Source organism: Anabrus simplex, chromosome 1, assembly GCF_040414725.1.
Source record: "Anabrus simplex isolate iqAnaSimp1 chromosome 1, ASM4041472v1, whole genome shotgun sequence".
Taxonomy (NCBI): domain Eukaryota; kingdom Metazoa; phylum Arthropoda; class Insecta; order Orthoptera; family Tettigoniidae; genus Anabrus; species Anabrus simplex.
Window position 1 is genome coordinate 1,746,937,075 of NC_090265.1, and position 17,587 is coordinate 1,746,954,661.

Consider the following 17,587-nt stretch of genomic DNA (forward strand, 5'->3'; position numbering starts at 1 on the left):
AGCCTGACATAAGGGGAAGCAATGACACTCTCAGCTAGGGGACCCGTAGTCACCACCCACGTTTCTGTACTCCAGTGGAATGCCTGCCGTCTTGAGCCAGGCAAATATATTTCATTGTGCCAGTAAACCTACTGTCAAAAGTCTTCTGCATTAAGGCACTTTTACATGACATTCATTCGTGTTGAGATTTAAGTCTGTAGACGTTAAGCACCTAAATAATTAAATCGCACAGTTTATTAAGGAAAGGGATACAAGAAATGTCAAGGACCAAATGAACGTATACGTTTATCTTCTTGTTGAAATTCACGACTAGCTTTCTGTAATTGTTACGTTCATGCAATTATTAACAAATCTTAATGACAGGGTACAGTACAATATATTAAAAAGGGTGTTACCAAACGTAACACAAAGGATAAACAATTTTCCCCTCAATCCTCCTGAAGTTTCTAATTTATAGATACTAACCGTAGGATTGCATTCTGTACTGCCATCCACAAAGTAAAAAAACCCTGCATCCCGATAATAATGTTATTGGTCTTACGTCCCAATAACTCCTTTGGACGGTTTTCGGAGACGCCGAGATGACGAAATTTTGTCTCGCAGGAGTTCTTTTACGTGCCGGTAAATCTACAGAAACGAGGCCGACGCATTTTTTAACAATCTGCTTTACGTCGCACCGACACAGATAGATCTTATGACGACGATGGGATAGGAAAGGCCAAGGAGAGGGAAGGAAGCTACCGTGGCCTTAATTAAGGTACAGCCCCAGCATTTGCCTGCTGTGAAAATGGGAAACCACGGAAAACCATCTTCAGGGTTGCCAACAGTGGGATTCGAACCCACTATCTCCCGGATGCAAGCTCACATCTGCGCGGCACTAACCGCACGACCAACTCACCCGGTGCCAACGTATTTGAGCACACTGAAATACCACCGGAATGAGACAGGATCGAACCTGTACATTGTCAGTAGGCCAGCCCCTCAACCGTCCGAGACAGCCCTACCTGCCGATACAACATTTAGCAGTTACTTTGTAACTCCCATGTGTGCAGCATTTTGAATGAGCTACAAGGATTGAAACTAGTGCTAACGTTTGTATCGTCATCCATAAAAGTCTCTATACTAATACATTACTGTGTAAAATGGATTAAAATTTTCTTTTCGTTTAGGACTGTAAGGCTATTAGGAGGATACAGTGACCACCAAACAAGAGTTTACGGCAAACTCAAGCCTAGCGAGCTAATGAGAAAGGCAAGCTGTATTCCCCCCACCCCCTCAAGGGATGAGCAAGCCACCTGAAGGTAGACGACACCTTCTTTGCCCCATCCTCTGTCCTGTAAGGCTCAGTCGTGATCGTGAGTAGAGCTCTGTACTTTGTCAGTAAGAAACGTGATTAACATGACGCACTCAATAACGGTGATTATAAGGGCACAATCTAACACTTATTCAACATGGTTAACTACACGACAACATATGTTTATTGTCGAAACATGCATTTAAAGATAAGAGAAAATCTACTACACAATCTACTGGTAAGAAACTGTACACCTACCATAACCTCACCTACCCCGGCAGCCTACATTCTGACAGTGAAAATTGTTTCCACCAACGAAATTCGAACTGGCTAACCAAGGTATCGACCACATAGACATGACTCCTTAATGATCACTGCCACCAGACGGGCTACATAAAGATGACAATGTTATTGGTTCTATACATCCCATCAACTTATTTTTATGATTTTTGCAAATATCGAGGTACTGTAATTTTGTTCCCCAGAATTTGTTTAACATATCGATAAATCTACCGAATCAAGTCTGGTGTATACGAGCACCTTGAAATACCATTACACTGACGATCAAACCCACCAGCTTGACCTCGGAAGGGTAGTGCTCAACCATATGAGCCAGGCAGCCCAGTATTATATAAAGACATTGATAGTGACATTAGACATACAATCCTGGTATCTTGGAAATCAAGAGCTGCTAGCTGATCAAATTGTGGAGTGACGGTCCTCTTTCTGGTCTTTCTATTTTGTGGGAGAAGAGAGGGGCTGCAGGTTAGGACATTCAGATATAGCATATCAATTTGTAATATATATTTTTTGTCTCATAATATCTGTAAGAGAGGCTGGTATTTGTGTTGCTTTGACCTTAAAGACAACAATATTGTTACTTCTGTAATACACAGAGCCAAGAGACATGTTCCAGACCTTTTACAACATGAACCACGTCTTGTCAATGTTCGCCTCACACATCATCAGGTAAGTCATACACTGAGTAGCCAAAAGTCATGGGAAGGGGAGTCCCATTAGAAAATGTGCCGTGTATGACCGCTGAGCGTTGCGGCTAGCTGAGCAGTCTGTCACAAACACCAGAGTCGTGAAGACGGCAACACGTCGCGAGTTAACCGACTTTCAACGTCGGATGATCATCGGCACACGGCGCATAGGTCATAGCATTGCGGAGATTACACGCGAATTCGGATTTCCCAGGTCAACAGTGTCGAGGGTGGATCTTCAATATCGCAGAGAGAATGTTACCACCCGTGTAAAGGTAATCGCCCACCTGTAGGGAACCGCGCCGCATTCCACGGGCCATTTTCCGAGACTTCGCCCATACACCACACCTCACCGCGCCGCACCGCGTCTCACCAGTTGGGGAAGTGCAGCTCACACAGAAATATGAGTTCCAGTTCCGAGGAGGACTTATTATTTGCGGATGCGCTACTTGCAAATGAGGAAGAAGGAAAACGCGAATGAAAAGTTTGGGTCCACAACATTTATGAGAAAAGGGAAACATACGGAGAGTTTCACCATTTATTTCCTGATCTACTAAAGGACCGAAGTAAATTTTCCCACTACTTTCGTATGTCCCAAGAAAAATTCTATGAACTATAGAACCAAGTTAAGCCGTGTGTACCGAGCTCGATAGCTGCAGTCGCGTAAGTGCGGCCAGTATCCAGTATTCGGGAGATAGTAGGTTCGAACCCCACTGTCGGCAGCCCTGAAAATGGTTTTCCGTGGTTTCCTATTTTCACACCAGGCAAATGCTGGGGCTGTACCTTAATTAAGGCCACGGCCGTTTCCTTCCCACTCCTAGCCCTTTTCTGTCCCATCGTGACCATAAGACCTATCTGTGTCGGTGCGACGTAAAGCAACTAGCAAAAAAAAAGAAAAAAGCCGTGTGTAGAGCGAGAAAATACCACCTTTCGCCGAGAAAGGCGTATAGTGCGCAATACCACTAACCGCGTGAAGGTACGAGCGTGCTGGCACTAGTCGAGGACTCACGAGGACTACCGAAACCACATTCTTTCCGTTAGTCCTTCCTTCTACCCTCCCCACACAAGTGCGCCAAAAGGAAAAAGTTCCGTTCCAGAAACCTGGAGGCTTCTGACGCGGAAATTCCACAAGCTTGTTCCGCGCGGCGCGGCTCCCTGCAGTGGGCGTTAAGCCATTTCATTTCACAAGAAGCAGACCACAGAAATTTCTTCTCGGCTGCGCTGCGCGCCGCGGTGTAGTGGGCGATTACCTTAAACCGCCGCACGGGAAGACCACAGGTGTTAACGTACGGACATAACATCGCCTCTACAGAACCATACTGGACGCTTGACGGGCTAGTGAGTCAGATCACCGCCCAGTTGAACGTTGGGAGTCAGGAACCCATTTCTACCAGGACTGTAAGGAGGCAACTGCATCACATAGACTTTACCAACCGACGACCAACTCGTGTCCCTTTGCTCACACCTCGACACAGAGCTCAACGACGTGCATGGGTCCGCGAACATCGGCAATGGACCATGGAACAGTGGCGGCGTATGGTATGGTTCGATGAATCCCGCTTCCAGTTGTATCGAGCTGATGGGCGCGTCAAGGTGTGGCGTAAGCCCCATGAAGCTATGGACCCTGCGTGTCAACAAGATGGTGACCAGGCGGTAGGAGTCTCAGTTCTGGTCTGGACGGCGTTCCCTTGGTCGCAATCATGCCCCATTGTCCGGTTGCAGGGAGCGCTGACAAGTGCACATTAAGCGGACATTCTTTCAGACCATCTGCATCCCTTTCTGACCCTAGTGTAACCTGATGCAGATGCCACGTTTCAACAGGACAATGCGCCAGGTCACCGCTCTGTGGTGGCACGCAGATGGTTGAAGGAGCACACCGGTGAAGTCACGACCATGGATTGGCCCTCTTAATCCAATCGAGCATTTATGGGATGCTGTCGATGCTGGTGTACACTCCAGATCCCTCCAGAACGATTCCAACACCTCTTAGAATTGATGCCTCGCCGTATTGCTGCCGTTTTGAGGGCCACTCAGTGTATACAGAAAGATAGGAACACAAAAAAGGATGAACACGATGACAGGTCAATGCAGGAAGACGGAGCAACAGAAATAGGAGACAAGGGAAAAAAATAAAGGACAATGGCAGTCTCCACATTTTCATACACGGTCAACTTCAAACAGATACACTCTCTCCTCATAAATCCCAGTTCTTTTACACTCATCTATTCTCAACCTCTGATAAGCTCATATCTGCTTCCCAGCTTCATCGGGGGTGGGGGGCCATCAACACTCATGAAGGGGTTGTGAGATATTTTAAATCTCGAATTGGAAAGTGTAAAATAGTAAGCTGGATAAACACACGAAAAGGAAGAAAAATAAAGATGAATACAAGGTAGAAGACTACGTGGTGGTGATTACTGTTTTAATAGGAAGTACAACAAGGCAACCATCCTCTATTTACTAATTAGAGGCAAAATGGAAGATGTGACACTTAAGAATGAAGGTATTGGCAATAGAAAGACAAGCAGCCACAAAGGACGTGAAAACGAAAGCATAGCCCTCGAAACCTAACACTGTCCGGGGCGGAAAAGGACAAGAGTTGACCAAGGAAGGTCGGAAAGTACAGGTGAAAGTGAGGAGCCTAGAGATAATAAATGGAAACAATGCCAAAACAACTGGGCGAGTTGGCCGTGTGGTTAGAGGCGCGCAGCTGTGACCTCGCATCTCCGGGAGACAGTGGGTTCGAACCCCACTGACGGCAGCCCTGAAGATGGTTTTCCGTGGTTTCCCTTTTTCACACCAGGCAAATGCTGGGACTGTACTTAAGGCCACGGCCGCTTCCTTCCCATTCGTAGACATTCCCTGTCCCATCGTCGCCATAAGACCTATCTGTGTCAGTGCGTGGTAAAGAAAAAAAAAAAGCCAAAACTCATCTAAGGGCTCTGTGGTCGCCGAACCATGCTACCAATTTAAGAGCCCCTGGGCCCCTTTTAATCACCTCTTACAACAAACAGTGAATACCATGGATGTTATTCTACTGCCCCCCACCCACAGGGGGATAGAAGACTAGAAACACCAGACAAAAACAGAGGTAAAATGTCCAATGGAATAATATACAGTAAATAATGGATAGTAACAAACAAGTGATGGAGGTAGAAGAAACTGTCATTGGTGATGGGAGAGCCCATTTTTGTGAAGAATTGGGATTAATTAGGAGAGAATCTATTTGTAGCTGGCAATGAAGATTTGAACACTGTTCTTGTCCTCTAATGTTTTGCGTAGCCCACATAAAGAGGTGAAGCATAAACTGATCCTGCAACGATCACGAAGTGGAGTTCCACAAGCCAATAATATGAGTAAATAATATGAGTAAAGAACATCACAGATAAGGATCTTTGCAGATTATGTTAAACTGTAAAAAGAAATAAGGTACAGGATCGTCAGTCGCTGTAAAAAGGCCTCGACAGTGTTGTGAGATGGACAGTAGATGGTAGTATAATGGTAAACAGGGTGAAAAGTCAGAGAGGATGGTTACCTAGTCATACTTCCTCTTAAAACAAAAACAACTACCACCAGCTGAAAAGTTAGGCTGTAAGTTTCATTACGAGAAAAGTCATCTCAGTTTTAATTTCTGAGTTGATGGAATGATAGTACCTTGTGGTGACCACTGTACGTAACTAGGTGTTACTGTAAGGAAAGATCAGCACTGAGGTAATCACATAACAAGGATGTAAATAAAGGTTACACATCTCTTTATTTGGTTATGAAGGTATTTAGTGATTGTAGTAAGGACGTAAAGGAGAGGGTGTAAAAGTCTCTAGTAAGACGTCAAATAGAGTGCAGTTCCAGTGCACAGAACCCTCAGCAGGTCTTGATAAAAGATCTGAAAAAGATCCAAAGAGAAGCAACACAATTTGTTCTGGGTGACTGCTGGTGTTACAAAAATTTTGCAAACTTTGGGCTGGGAAGACTTGGGAGTAAGGAGACTAGTTGTTAAATCGAGAGGTATGTCAGTGTCAGCTGTCAGTGGAGAGATGGCATAATATGATATTAGTGGATGAATAAGGTTGGGAAGAGCTTTTGAAAGGAGGAAAGACAATATGAAGATAATGATGGAATTCAAGAGGACGAATTGGGGCAAATATTTGTTATGGGAAGGAGAATTAGGGATTGGAGTAGAAAAGATTGTAACATGAAGATAATGATGGAATTCAGGAGGACAAATTGGGATTAAATATTTGGTATAGGAAGAATAATTAGGGATTGAAGTAGGAAAAGATCATAACATGAAGATAATGTTGGGATTCAGGAGGACGAATTGGGGAAAATATTTGTTATAGGGAGAGGAATTAGGGATTGGAATAATTTCGCCAAGGAAGATGTTCGATAAATTTCCAACTACTTTGAAATCAGCAGGTAACCAATTTATAGTGAATATGCCACGTTGGTGCCAGCCCTAAATGCAGATTAGTGGTGACTGATTGATAATGTCTTTGTACTACTGCATTTTCACCTTTCCACTCTTTCTCCTGCTCCCTCCTCTGACACTGACCCATCATGTTTACCCTGTTATATGTTGCTATTTAAGTTTGTATCTATATACATAAAATCCCTATTCTGTGTGTCATTCACAGTGATATTGAGAAAACAACTTTTCAGCAGCTGAAATCGACACTAGATATATACAAGAAAAATACAATGAAACTCTTACAACCACGAATTCTGAACTTTTTAAAGAAAATTATGTTTCTTGGAATGAAGTCATTGCACCATATTTGCCATCTTGTCGTCCGCATCTTCACCTATTGGCATGACATTGAACTATGTCCAACCACAGTTCATTTTACATGGGAGGTATATGGCCTTTTCTTTGGTGCTTGGTGCTTGTGGGACTTAAATGGACAAAGAGGGATGACGACACATACTGCAATGAATTCGCTCACTGAAGCCAAGTTTGGTGCCCGTTACCGTATCAGCAACCTATAAGTGCCACCCAATGGAAACACAACAGGATAAAACACATCACCAATATGCTGACAGAGTTGAAGCAAACAGACACGCGTAGCCACCATATTGCATGAGCCAAAACAGTATAACCGTTTGCTCTCTGTTATGATATTCATGACATATATTAAATGTAAAAAATAAAATCTCTGTCTTGGTTGGTATCATTGGCAAGATTAAGTACCTACTAACAATTGACACTCTTCGTCTAATTTATTTCACAATGATACAATCTCGACTTTCCTACTTGTGTTTCATTTGGGGCAAAGCAACCCAGAATAACTTAAATACTTTGGAGGTCTTACAAAACAGTTATTAGATTTATGTATGGATTTCATCAACTATATTCTCGAAATAAAATGTACTCTAAAACAAATATATTACCTCTTAAGAAATTAATCTCATTAAATGCATCACTTCTTATCCATAAAGTCTTGCATAATAAAATGTTCACCAACTCAGAAATTTCCCAAAGTCACTGACATCCATTCATATAAGACAAGGCAAAAAAATAAATTACATGTTCATCAAAATTATACAACAAGGTTTGGCACTAAGGGAGTGCAACACTTACTAATATCTGAATATAACAGCATTCCTGACAACATAGCAATCATCTCTAAAACCTTGCCATTTCGTAATAAGCTTAAGAAATACCTGTTAGGCACTATAAATGTGTAACGGTTATTTCTCTGATATTTCCATTTCCAAATCTTAAAAGTCAAAAAGTTGTTCCTCCTGTATTGTTACTCTGATAACAATCCACTTAATATAATCCTATCCATTAGGTAAATTGTGATACTTAAAGTATATGTAAAACCACTAGAATTACTCTTTCACGTTTAGACCTTATGCGCTAATCCGCCATTGTTGGGATTATCTATGTATTGTTCCTCTTGACAGAGCTCTTGCTCTCTGGAACCCTATTTATCAATAAATAAAATAAAATAAAAAATAAGAGAATTCTTATAATTTGAGTTCATTGAGATGATCAAACGAGTTGCAACAACTGAGGACATGCACTTAGGAAAGAAAATCATAAATTGACATATAAATGACAGGAAATTGAAAACAACAATCTAATATTATTGAGATTTCACAAAACCAGATTTCAAAATATAACGTACAAGATAAGTTTGGGTTTTCTTCACATAGTAATGAGAGTTAGATTCTTCTTCCGAAAGTAGCAGAACAAATAAACATCATTAACCCACAGGTTCTGAACATTTTGAAAGGTGATGAGATAAAGTCGCTTAAAACAGAATGGTGCACAGTATTTTATAAGTTCATCACAGTTAAAATTTTCTCAGAAATCACTGGATGCTGTAGATTTCCACAACAGAGGTGAATTATATTTTGATAATAGTTAAAATTAAGTATTATAAAATATTAAATGCGAGGTACAAACAATACCATGCGCTCATTCTTCTTTTTTTTTTTTGTGGGTTTTTTTTTTTTTTTTTTGTGACTATACATTAGAATTTACTCCATAGAATACGTTTCTAAGAACCTCTGTAGTTCAGGTGGCAGCACACCGGCCTCTCACCACTGGGTTCCGTGGTTCAAATCCTGGCCACTCCATGTGAGATTTGTGGAGGCGGGACAGGTTTTTTCTGGGTACTCCGGTTTTCCCTGTCATTTCTCATTCTAGCAACACTCTCCAACATCATTTCATTTGTCAGTCAGTCAATCTTTGCCCCAGGAGTGCGACAGGCATCGGCAGCTGGCACAATTCTATCTTCCCCGTTAAATAGGGGCTTCATTCATGCCATCCCTGACCCTGTCAAATGTCTGGAAGCAGGCTGTGGATTTTCATTTTCAATACGACGTTTCTGAACTTCCTTCCTTCATCCTTCAAGCATACTGCCTCACAAGTTGAGACATTTAAGTTGTGTGCGTTGTAATATTCTTCTTTACAATCTAAATATTGATGCCGGTTTGTGCAAGGGAATGAGATCGAGCGAGGTAAAGCTAGATAAAAATATTGTTCATGCAGAAATTCTGATGGGAATAAGTATTTTGTTTTCCCTTCCAGATTCATGTGGTCATCTGCAAGTGCGGTCGGAGAATATATACAAATATACAAATATATACAAATATATACAAAAAGGAAATTTCATAATACCTGCTATGATTCTGTAAAACTGACATGTATATAACATCGAAAGTGTAATTTACTTACATCATAAGGTTAATAATTATCAACAATACACTCATCAATCTCACTAAAGACGACACTAACTTCCAATTTGAATCAAAATTATCACAATTCACTGTATGCCATGGATTCACACTATGGCTGATTTTTAATTTGTGAATAATATGATTTTCTGGGAAAACTATTAAAAATATCATGCTTATAGTTAAAAATTTGCAACCTTCTACTTGATGGCCCATTTCCCAAAACTTTCCTTTTAATAAAAAACTGCTGTGTCAATTAACTTAGAAAGATTATGTTTTATAGGTTGTGGTGCATTAATGCGATGAAAGTTCTATACGATTAAAACCACATGTCCGTGCCTTGTTTGAAAAGTGGCGCTCAACTGGACCATCTTAAACAGAAAAATGCCTTATAGAGGGCTTTTTAACCGACAAAAAACTTGAAGCCAGACTTCACGTTAACCTCATAAACCCAACACAGAATTGTGGTAGGCTATGTCTCCCACCTCAGTGCTAAAAGTGCTTAAATTAATGTTATGAATTTTTTTCCTGATAAAGTTCCGTGGCATTCACGTAAAATGCTGCAGATTGTGCCTCTCGCGTAAACTTCTGCCGGTAGTTGCTACAATCAATCGTTGCATGACTGAGATTTAAGTTAGATCTTTTGCTTTTAATCATGTCTGATGAAGTTTGGTATTCTTAAAACACTTGACATGGGACACTGAAAATCCCCACAGGATACACGAAATGCCTCTTCAGGACACGAACGTGGGCATTTGGTGAGCAGTTAGTAAACGAAGAATAACAGGACCTCTATTTTTTATGAACAAACAATACCTAAGACACTATTTTGCATCCCTTTAACATGTTGACTGAGGAACTACGGCTACTTTCAGCACAATGGTACTACAGCCCACATTGTACGTAATTCTATGGCTGCAATGTGTTGGTGATCGGATAATTACAAGCGAATTATGCCAGCTCATTCTACAATTTCAGTGTGTGCGACTTTTATTTGTGGTGAAATTTGATACAGAAAGTCTATCGGAACAATCAGTCTACAGATGAGGCCCTGGAAAGCGAAATTAGAAGAATGATAAGCTAAAAAAAACAGAAGACGAATTATGAAACGTCACAATTTTCTTCAAAGATGGTCAGATGGAATTAACTTTCTCAGTAGCTGCTATGATATTAAGTTAAGAAAAGGAAAATTGTTGCCTCCTTTTCAAGTTAATGATGCCGTTTCCTAATTTTTTTGTTGAAGAAAACAGCAGCTGTCTTCGTTGGAAGGACCAGTAGGGTTTTAGGGGAATATAGTCTGTCCTTCCAATCAGCTCGCAATGCATGCTTCGCTTGAGTTCGCTGTAAACTCTTACGTGGTGGTCACTGTATAAAGTAAGTAAGAACAGTGGCAAGCATGTGCAGGTAATTAATAACCTAGCCAAATTATTGTAAGATTACATCTTATGCTTCATGAATAATGAACTCAGGTAAGTGAATCTCCATTACAGCTATTTTGCAATAAGATACTGTTGGTAAGATACTATCCAAGTTTGCAGCAATTGGTCTTAAATTTGCCATATTCTTTTAGGGACAAATTTTACACATTTCAACAATACTTGACTACGTAACAATAAAAGTAAGTTATAACGAACCATAACCCTTGATGTTAGGTCCTCCTTTCACCTGACAATCAAACAAGATTTTCAAGTTGACCAACTCAGAATACCATTTACAATGAGTACAAATTTCTTAGACCCCACTACAGAGATTCTAACTAAACTGAAAGCTGTAAATGGTACTAGAAAGCTTACAAAATCGAGTAACATGACTAAATCTGCATGGAAAATAGTAAATCAAATAAGAAAGGCACACGACTACAGACCAAAAACTGTAAAATCTGCTTTAGGTTAACTCCTAGAGAAAATTACTGCCTACTTACACTTTTTGGGAAACATTCTCTTCTTAGAATTTTTAACATGGATTCAGGAAAGGTGTACATCAGAAGTTAGTGCTTTACCTACTTTTGTCAATGTTTTAAATAATCTTGATCATGCCTTTGATAAGTTAGTGTAATCCAGGACATATTGCTACAGAAACTAGAACACTAACGTGTTTGTGGCATTGCTTTTCATTTATGTTCTTATTTATAACAGCATAAGGAGTACATTGAAGCAAGTTATGAAATAGGTTACAAGGTAAAGAAAGTTAGATATTCTATTTATAAATCACACACTGTGGGAATCCACAAGGTACTATTTTGGGCCCTTTTCTCTACCTAGAACATATCAATAAAATGCCAGAGATTGTAAAGTCTGCCAGCGAATCCTATGCAGATGACATCCATTACAAAGGTTGCCATTGAGTTCTGGGATTTGGAAAGTAATTGGTTTTTCTTTTTACTAATCTGACATCCCTGAACATGAAAATAATACCATTTACCCATCACCCTCAGTTTTCTCTGCACAGCTACCCCCTCCTCCCAACCTACTGCAGGCTGCAAAATCTGTTATGTAGTGTAATTTTTATACATGTGGCAACAACATTGCTTGTTGGTACAATAGTAAAGTAGAGGGAGAGAATGATCTTCAAAGCTGATGTTCTGTTATTGCCACAGAAGTATACAGTTGAGCAACTGCGAGAGCTAGAAGAAGCTGCAACGTGCGTTGTTGTGAGTGGTGTTATTTCATCGAAGCAGTGTTCAAAATGCCAGGAAGACACTGTGTGAACAGCCCAGATCCATTTTATTAAATATGTGGAAGTTACTTGATAAGTACACTACAGGATGCCGACAAATAATAGAATTTGTTCAGAAAGCATATTTTGCTTATTTTGGCATCAAGCTTGGAGGTGAGGATAAGTCATTTGTTCTACACATTGTGCGTAATAAATGCATCAAAGAAAGTGGAGTGAAGGTAAAATTAAGTGTTTGAAATTCGCTATTCCCAAGGTATGGCACAAACAGAAGAATTACGTTGATGACTATTACTTCCGTATGACGAAAGTAACGGGGATTTTTAAAAAAAAACTGAACAAAACCTTGTGGCCAAACTTAGATTCTTGTGGTACATCTTGTACTGTATAGCATAGGTTGAAGTTAGAATAATTTTTCTTATATTATACTAAGATTCTTTCAATATGGAAAAAATTATTTTCATTACTTGTAAAACTTAGATTCGGCGATTAGACCTGTCCTTCATGATCCAGGGCTGCCGAGCCCCTCTCCACCAACATCAATGCATACCTTTGACAGTTTAATGGTATTCTGCAAAGACATCGCCAGATTAGTGATGAAAATGGGAGCTCAAACTTATGACAGTAAGCAATGGAGGATATTGACAGATTCTTCAAATCATTGAAAGCCGTATTACTACATACTGGAAATGAGCTAGCATCAATTCCAAGTGCGTATTCAGTGCACTTAAAAGAGACGTACAGTACCACAAATAATTTAATGGCATGTGGCCTCCGGAGGGGCCTGATGCAGTTCTTTTGTTTTGACATCCGTAGGCGACCTGGGCATTGTGATAAGGATGAAATGATGAAGACGACACATACACCCAGTCCCCGTGCCAGGGGAATTAACCAATTATGGTTAAAATTCCCAACCCTGCTGGGAATTGAACCCGGAACCCCTGTGACCTAAGGACAGCACGCTAACCTTTTAGCCATGGAGCCGGACTACAGTACCATGAAACTACTACTTCAAAATGTGAAGTATGAAGAAGATCAGTGGCTTATATGTGTCAATTTTAAAGGGATTGACATCCTTCTCACTCAGCAAAGAGGGTACACCAAAATGCCTTGCTATCTGTATGAATGGGACAGTAGAGCATTGGAGTAGGAGACGGTGGCCTAAGAGGGAAAACTTGATAGCGGGATCGAAAAACATTGTGAATGAGCATTTGGTTAATCCAGATCACATTTTATTGCCTCCACTGCACATCGAATTAGGACTGATGAAGCTGCATGTGAAAGCACTGGGCAAAACAGGTAACTGTTTCCCATACCTGTGTAACCAATTCCCAAATCAACAGTTGAGCAACTACGAGAGCTAGAAGCTGCTACATGCGTTGTTGTGAGTGGTGTTACTTCATAGAACATTTGTTGGACTGGATAGGCCTACAAGCAAATTATCACAAAATAATTTATTCTACTGTACCACCTATTTAATACAAGCCACGTGCTACAATAGAACAAATAATTTTGTGATAATTTGCTTATAGTCAGCTTCAATACGGACCAACCATGAGAATTGTCTCTTGCAATTGGATAGGCCTATATGCAAGTTGATGTCTGATGAAGACTTTGAAAACGTACAATGACGGAAATAGAACAGTAAGCTTGGAGAAGTTTAAATAATGTTGTGAATCGTTTCCTTTGCCAGAATAAGCAGCCTCATTTCAAGAAATTAGTGGAAGATATGCTACAGTCGTTTTAACAGTTAGGATGTAAGGTCTCCCTAAAACTACATTTTCTAATGTCAAACCTAGACAATTTGGATGACACATCAGAGGAACATGGTGAACGGTTCCATCAGGAACTTAAAACTCTGGAACATTGTTATCAAGGTCAGTGGGGAATTAACACAATGTCCGACTGCTGGTGTATCGCATGTGAGGAAGTGACACACACAAAAGGAAGGACATCAAGTGTTACTTCACAGACAAATGTAAATGGAAGTAATACCTCCACCCGGTACATACCCAAATCATAATATCTGCTGCTTCTAATTCATATGTGTGTCACATTACTATTCTTTTTACCATTTTGTTGTTCCATTTTGCCTCCATCTTTCTCTAATTACTTACCAATTTCATTGAGTAGGCCTACAGATTTCGATGATGCTGATGATGATGACGGAAACATCTGAAGTGCTGCAGAGAAGCAGGTTCCAGATTCGTGATCAGCGCAATCGATTTAGTCAGAAACTCGTATTTTCATGCAAACCCCAGACAAAAAGTCAAAATTTGTTGACCTGTGTTATTACAGTACTTGGGGAAAATGCAGAGAATCAATGGCAAAAAAAAAAATTAATCTTAGTGCATCCTTAAAATGTAACAGAATTTTCACTTACAATTTCCCTAGGGTGAATCCTCCCAAAACAAATGTGATGAAAATTTTAAAAGGAACTGCAACGACAACATAGGTATTTAACTAAATGGCATCCAAGTTACCTTCAAACAAAATTCTACTAAACTCCTAGCTTTGTTCTAGACAGACCTAGGCCTTGGAAGAATCATATTAATTATGCTTGTGAAAGTGTAGCATCTGGAATATTTTATTAAAACGACTATCAAAAACTCTAGATACAAATTTATTACTGTAAGTATACTATGGAGTAATATACACTCTCACATGGGTAATGAGATAAAAATCTTATCTTATGACACTATTTTGTTATCTCTTTATTAAATATACAACTTACTGTATCTCAGCCTGTCAAAAAACACAAACTGTAACACTGTAACATACATAAAATTATAATTGTTCATATTTTAAAGATTACATTTTGTGTTTTTGACTAACTGAAAAATATAAGTTGTGTTAACCAAGTTAACACTGAAGAAAGAATGTTTTCCTTCTTAACAAACTTTATTGTACACAAACAACAAATATTCACATACACAACAAAAGAAACAAATGATTACCATACAAGCTTCCACCAAGCTGAAAAGGTGAACCAGAGCCCATATGTGAGGGGTATGTTACTCTATAATATATCACGATAAGACTGAATTGCGAAAGGTTTCAAGCAGGATTAAAATATTATTAATCCACAAAATCAGAATGTATTTATTGTATATAAATTAAAATGGATATTTGTGTTTTATCAATATATAAGCTACTGTGTTATGGAAAATAGATTCAAATGAAATTGAAGTATGTAGGCCTGTAGCTCTTGCAAGAAACCATTTGATTTTATGTTAATTTAACTTTTATGTTGTGAAGCCATCAGTGCAATGAATTCCAATGCATATTAGTCTAATAGTTGTACTGATGACTTCACAATATCAAAAACAAAATTATCAAATATCAGAATCAAAACAACGAAGTCAAAAAGGATAACAGAAATTAAAAATACCAAAATAAAACCTCCGAAATAAATTAACATATCCCACATTTTAACAGCTTACAATGATTTAGATTAAAAGTTTTCTTCTTGTACACCTTGAAAATATTCACATGTATCTAATGCTGCTCCCAGCACAGCTTATCTATTATATAGCCTATATAAAATTTTCACATGTCAAACAACTGTCACCAGTACAGTTTTTTTATAATCAAATCGTTAACGCTGACAAGTTCGATTGTTGTAGGAACTTGGATAAATTACGCGAAGGATGACGAAAAAAATCACGGACATAGGTAGGTACCTAACAACAATGTGCATATTGTACATGTGTATTCCTACACGATACGTATTATTGAAAAGAAAAACACTTCACTGCTGCCCAAATCTCAATACACACGCAAATGACAAACGGAGGGAGGGGGGGAATGCAATTAGCCCGGATCGTTGACATAAAGAGAATTATACACATACTAAACAGACTTGCTCTAATCTCGTGGATTAATAAACAAACAGTGTTCCACACATACGGTTAGAAAATAACGAAACAACACTTGATAGCATTCGAGCCTACAGTAAACACTGGAGCTCAGAAGCAATACAAAAGCATAACACAGAAGACATCTCCAGAACACAAACATTTTCACCAAATGCCATTACAAAAAAAAACAAGATATAAGCTTCTGACTTGATGTTACTCACCAGAATCTCCTTGGCCTAAAACAACACTTAATCCGAGAAGTAATCCCGCTTTACCGCCCCAATCGGAGCTTCCAACCATCGCGGCCATTTTCTTCTCTGATACAAGTTCATTCGTCCATCCGGGGATCCGACGTCACTGCTCCCAGAGAGCACAGAAAACAACGATTTCGGAGGAAGGTCCAATAGTCCACTTCGAATCGATACTAAAAGTCGACGTATTATTCATCGCGGTTAGGTTTGAATCACCAAAACTTTAAGATTGCTCCGGATTTAGGTGTTACAGTATTTATACGGGATTCTGACAATAAATAAAACAGGTTAAATTCATATGTGCATATACTGCTATCGCATACTGAACGAATATTATGACGAAATAACACCACGGGTAGCCGCTAGCAGAGCCAGGAATTAAACATACATCTCTCAACAATGAAGCTTCCTCGTCCTATCCGAAGCAAGAGTTATTATTTTTTTTCTATTTATTTTTTGCTATTGGCTTTACGTCGCACCGACACAGATAGGTCTTATGACGACGATGGGAGAGGAAAGGGTTAGGATTGGGAAGGAAGCGGCCGTGGCCTTAATTAAGGTACAGCCCCAGCATTTGCCTGGTGTGAAAATGGAAAACCATCTTCAGGGCTGTCGACAGTGGGGTTCGAACCCACTATCTCCCGAATACTGGATACTGGCCGCATTTAAGCGACTGCAGCTATCGAGCTCGGTAGTTATTTATTTTAATTTAAGCACAAGGCACTTCACATATGTACGTTACTGTCAACAGACGAATTAACAAACGTAAACTGACGCGGCAGAAACCAAAATAGTAATGTTACCATATTGGTTTTACATCCACTTTTATGGTTTTCGAATACATTGGGGCGGCAGAATTTTGTCTCGCAGGAGTTCTTTTACATGCCAGTAACTTGACCTATACGAGGCTGGCGTATATGAGTAACTTTAAATACCACCCTCACTGAACTAGAATCAAACCTGCCAACTTGTTTTCAGAAGGCCAGTGGTGTACCATTCTGACCTACTACTCACCCTAACAGAAAAATACCATTTCATACATTAGTAATAAGAATTAATATTACCAGATGTTACAATTGTAGGGATTTTTTTTTTTTTTTTTTTTTTTTTGCTCGGGGCTTTACGTCGCACCGACACAGATAGGTCTTATGGCAACAGCAATTGTAGGGAAGAATCCTTCAAAACATACTGAGGTGTTAGGAGAAAGAGGAGTCCTCGTTTATATACACACATACATCTTCATTACTGACTTTTATGCCTCTCAGCATTCAGTCTGCAAACCTCTGTGAATTTACTAAATGCCTCCACAATCCTCTATTTGTTGCTAGCTCTGTGGCC

General features: G+C 39.6%; 1 protein-coding gene across 2 annotated transcripts in view; it reads right to left on the reverse strand.

Moving 5' to 3' along the window:
- Positions 1 to 16,335, reverse strand: part of tkv (thickveins) — a 156,672-nt gene extending 140,337 nt beyond the window's left edge. The window contains exon 1 of one of the 2 annotated variants that reach the window (XM_067155146.2): positions 16,220 to 16,335. In XM_067155146.2, coding sequence (XP_067011247.1) covers positions 16,220 to 16,307 — 88 coding nt within the window. In that variant the 5' untranslated portion in view covers positions 16,308 to 16,335. The remainder of the gene's footprint in view (positions 1 to 16,219) is intronic. The other variant, XM_067155147.2, reaches the window with a different exon arrangement.
- Positions 16,336 to 17,587: the final 1,252 nt, after the last annotated feature.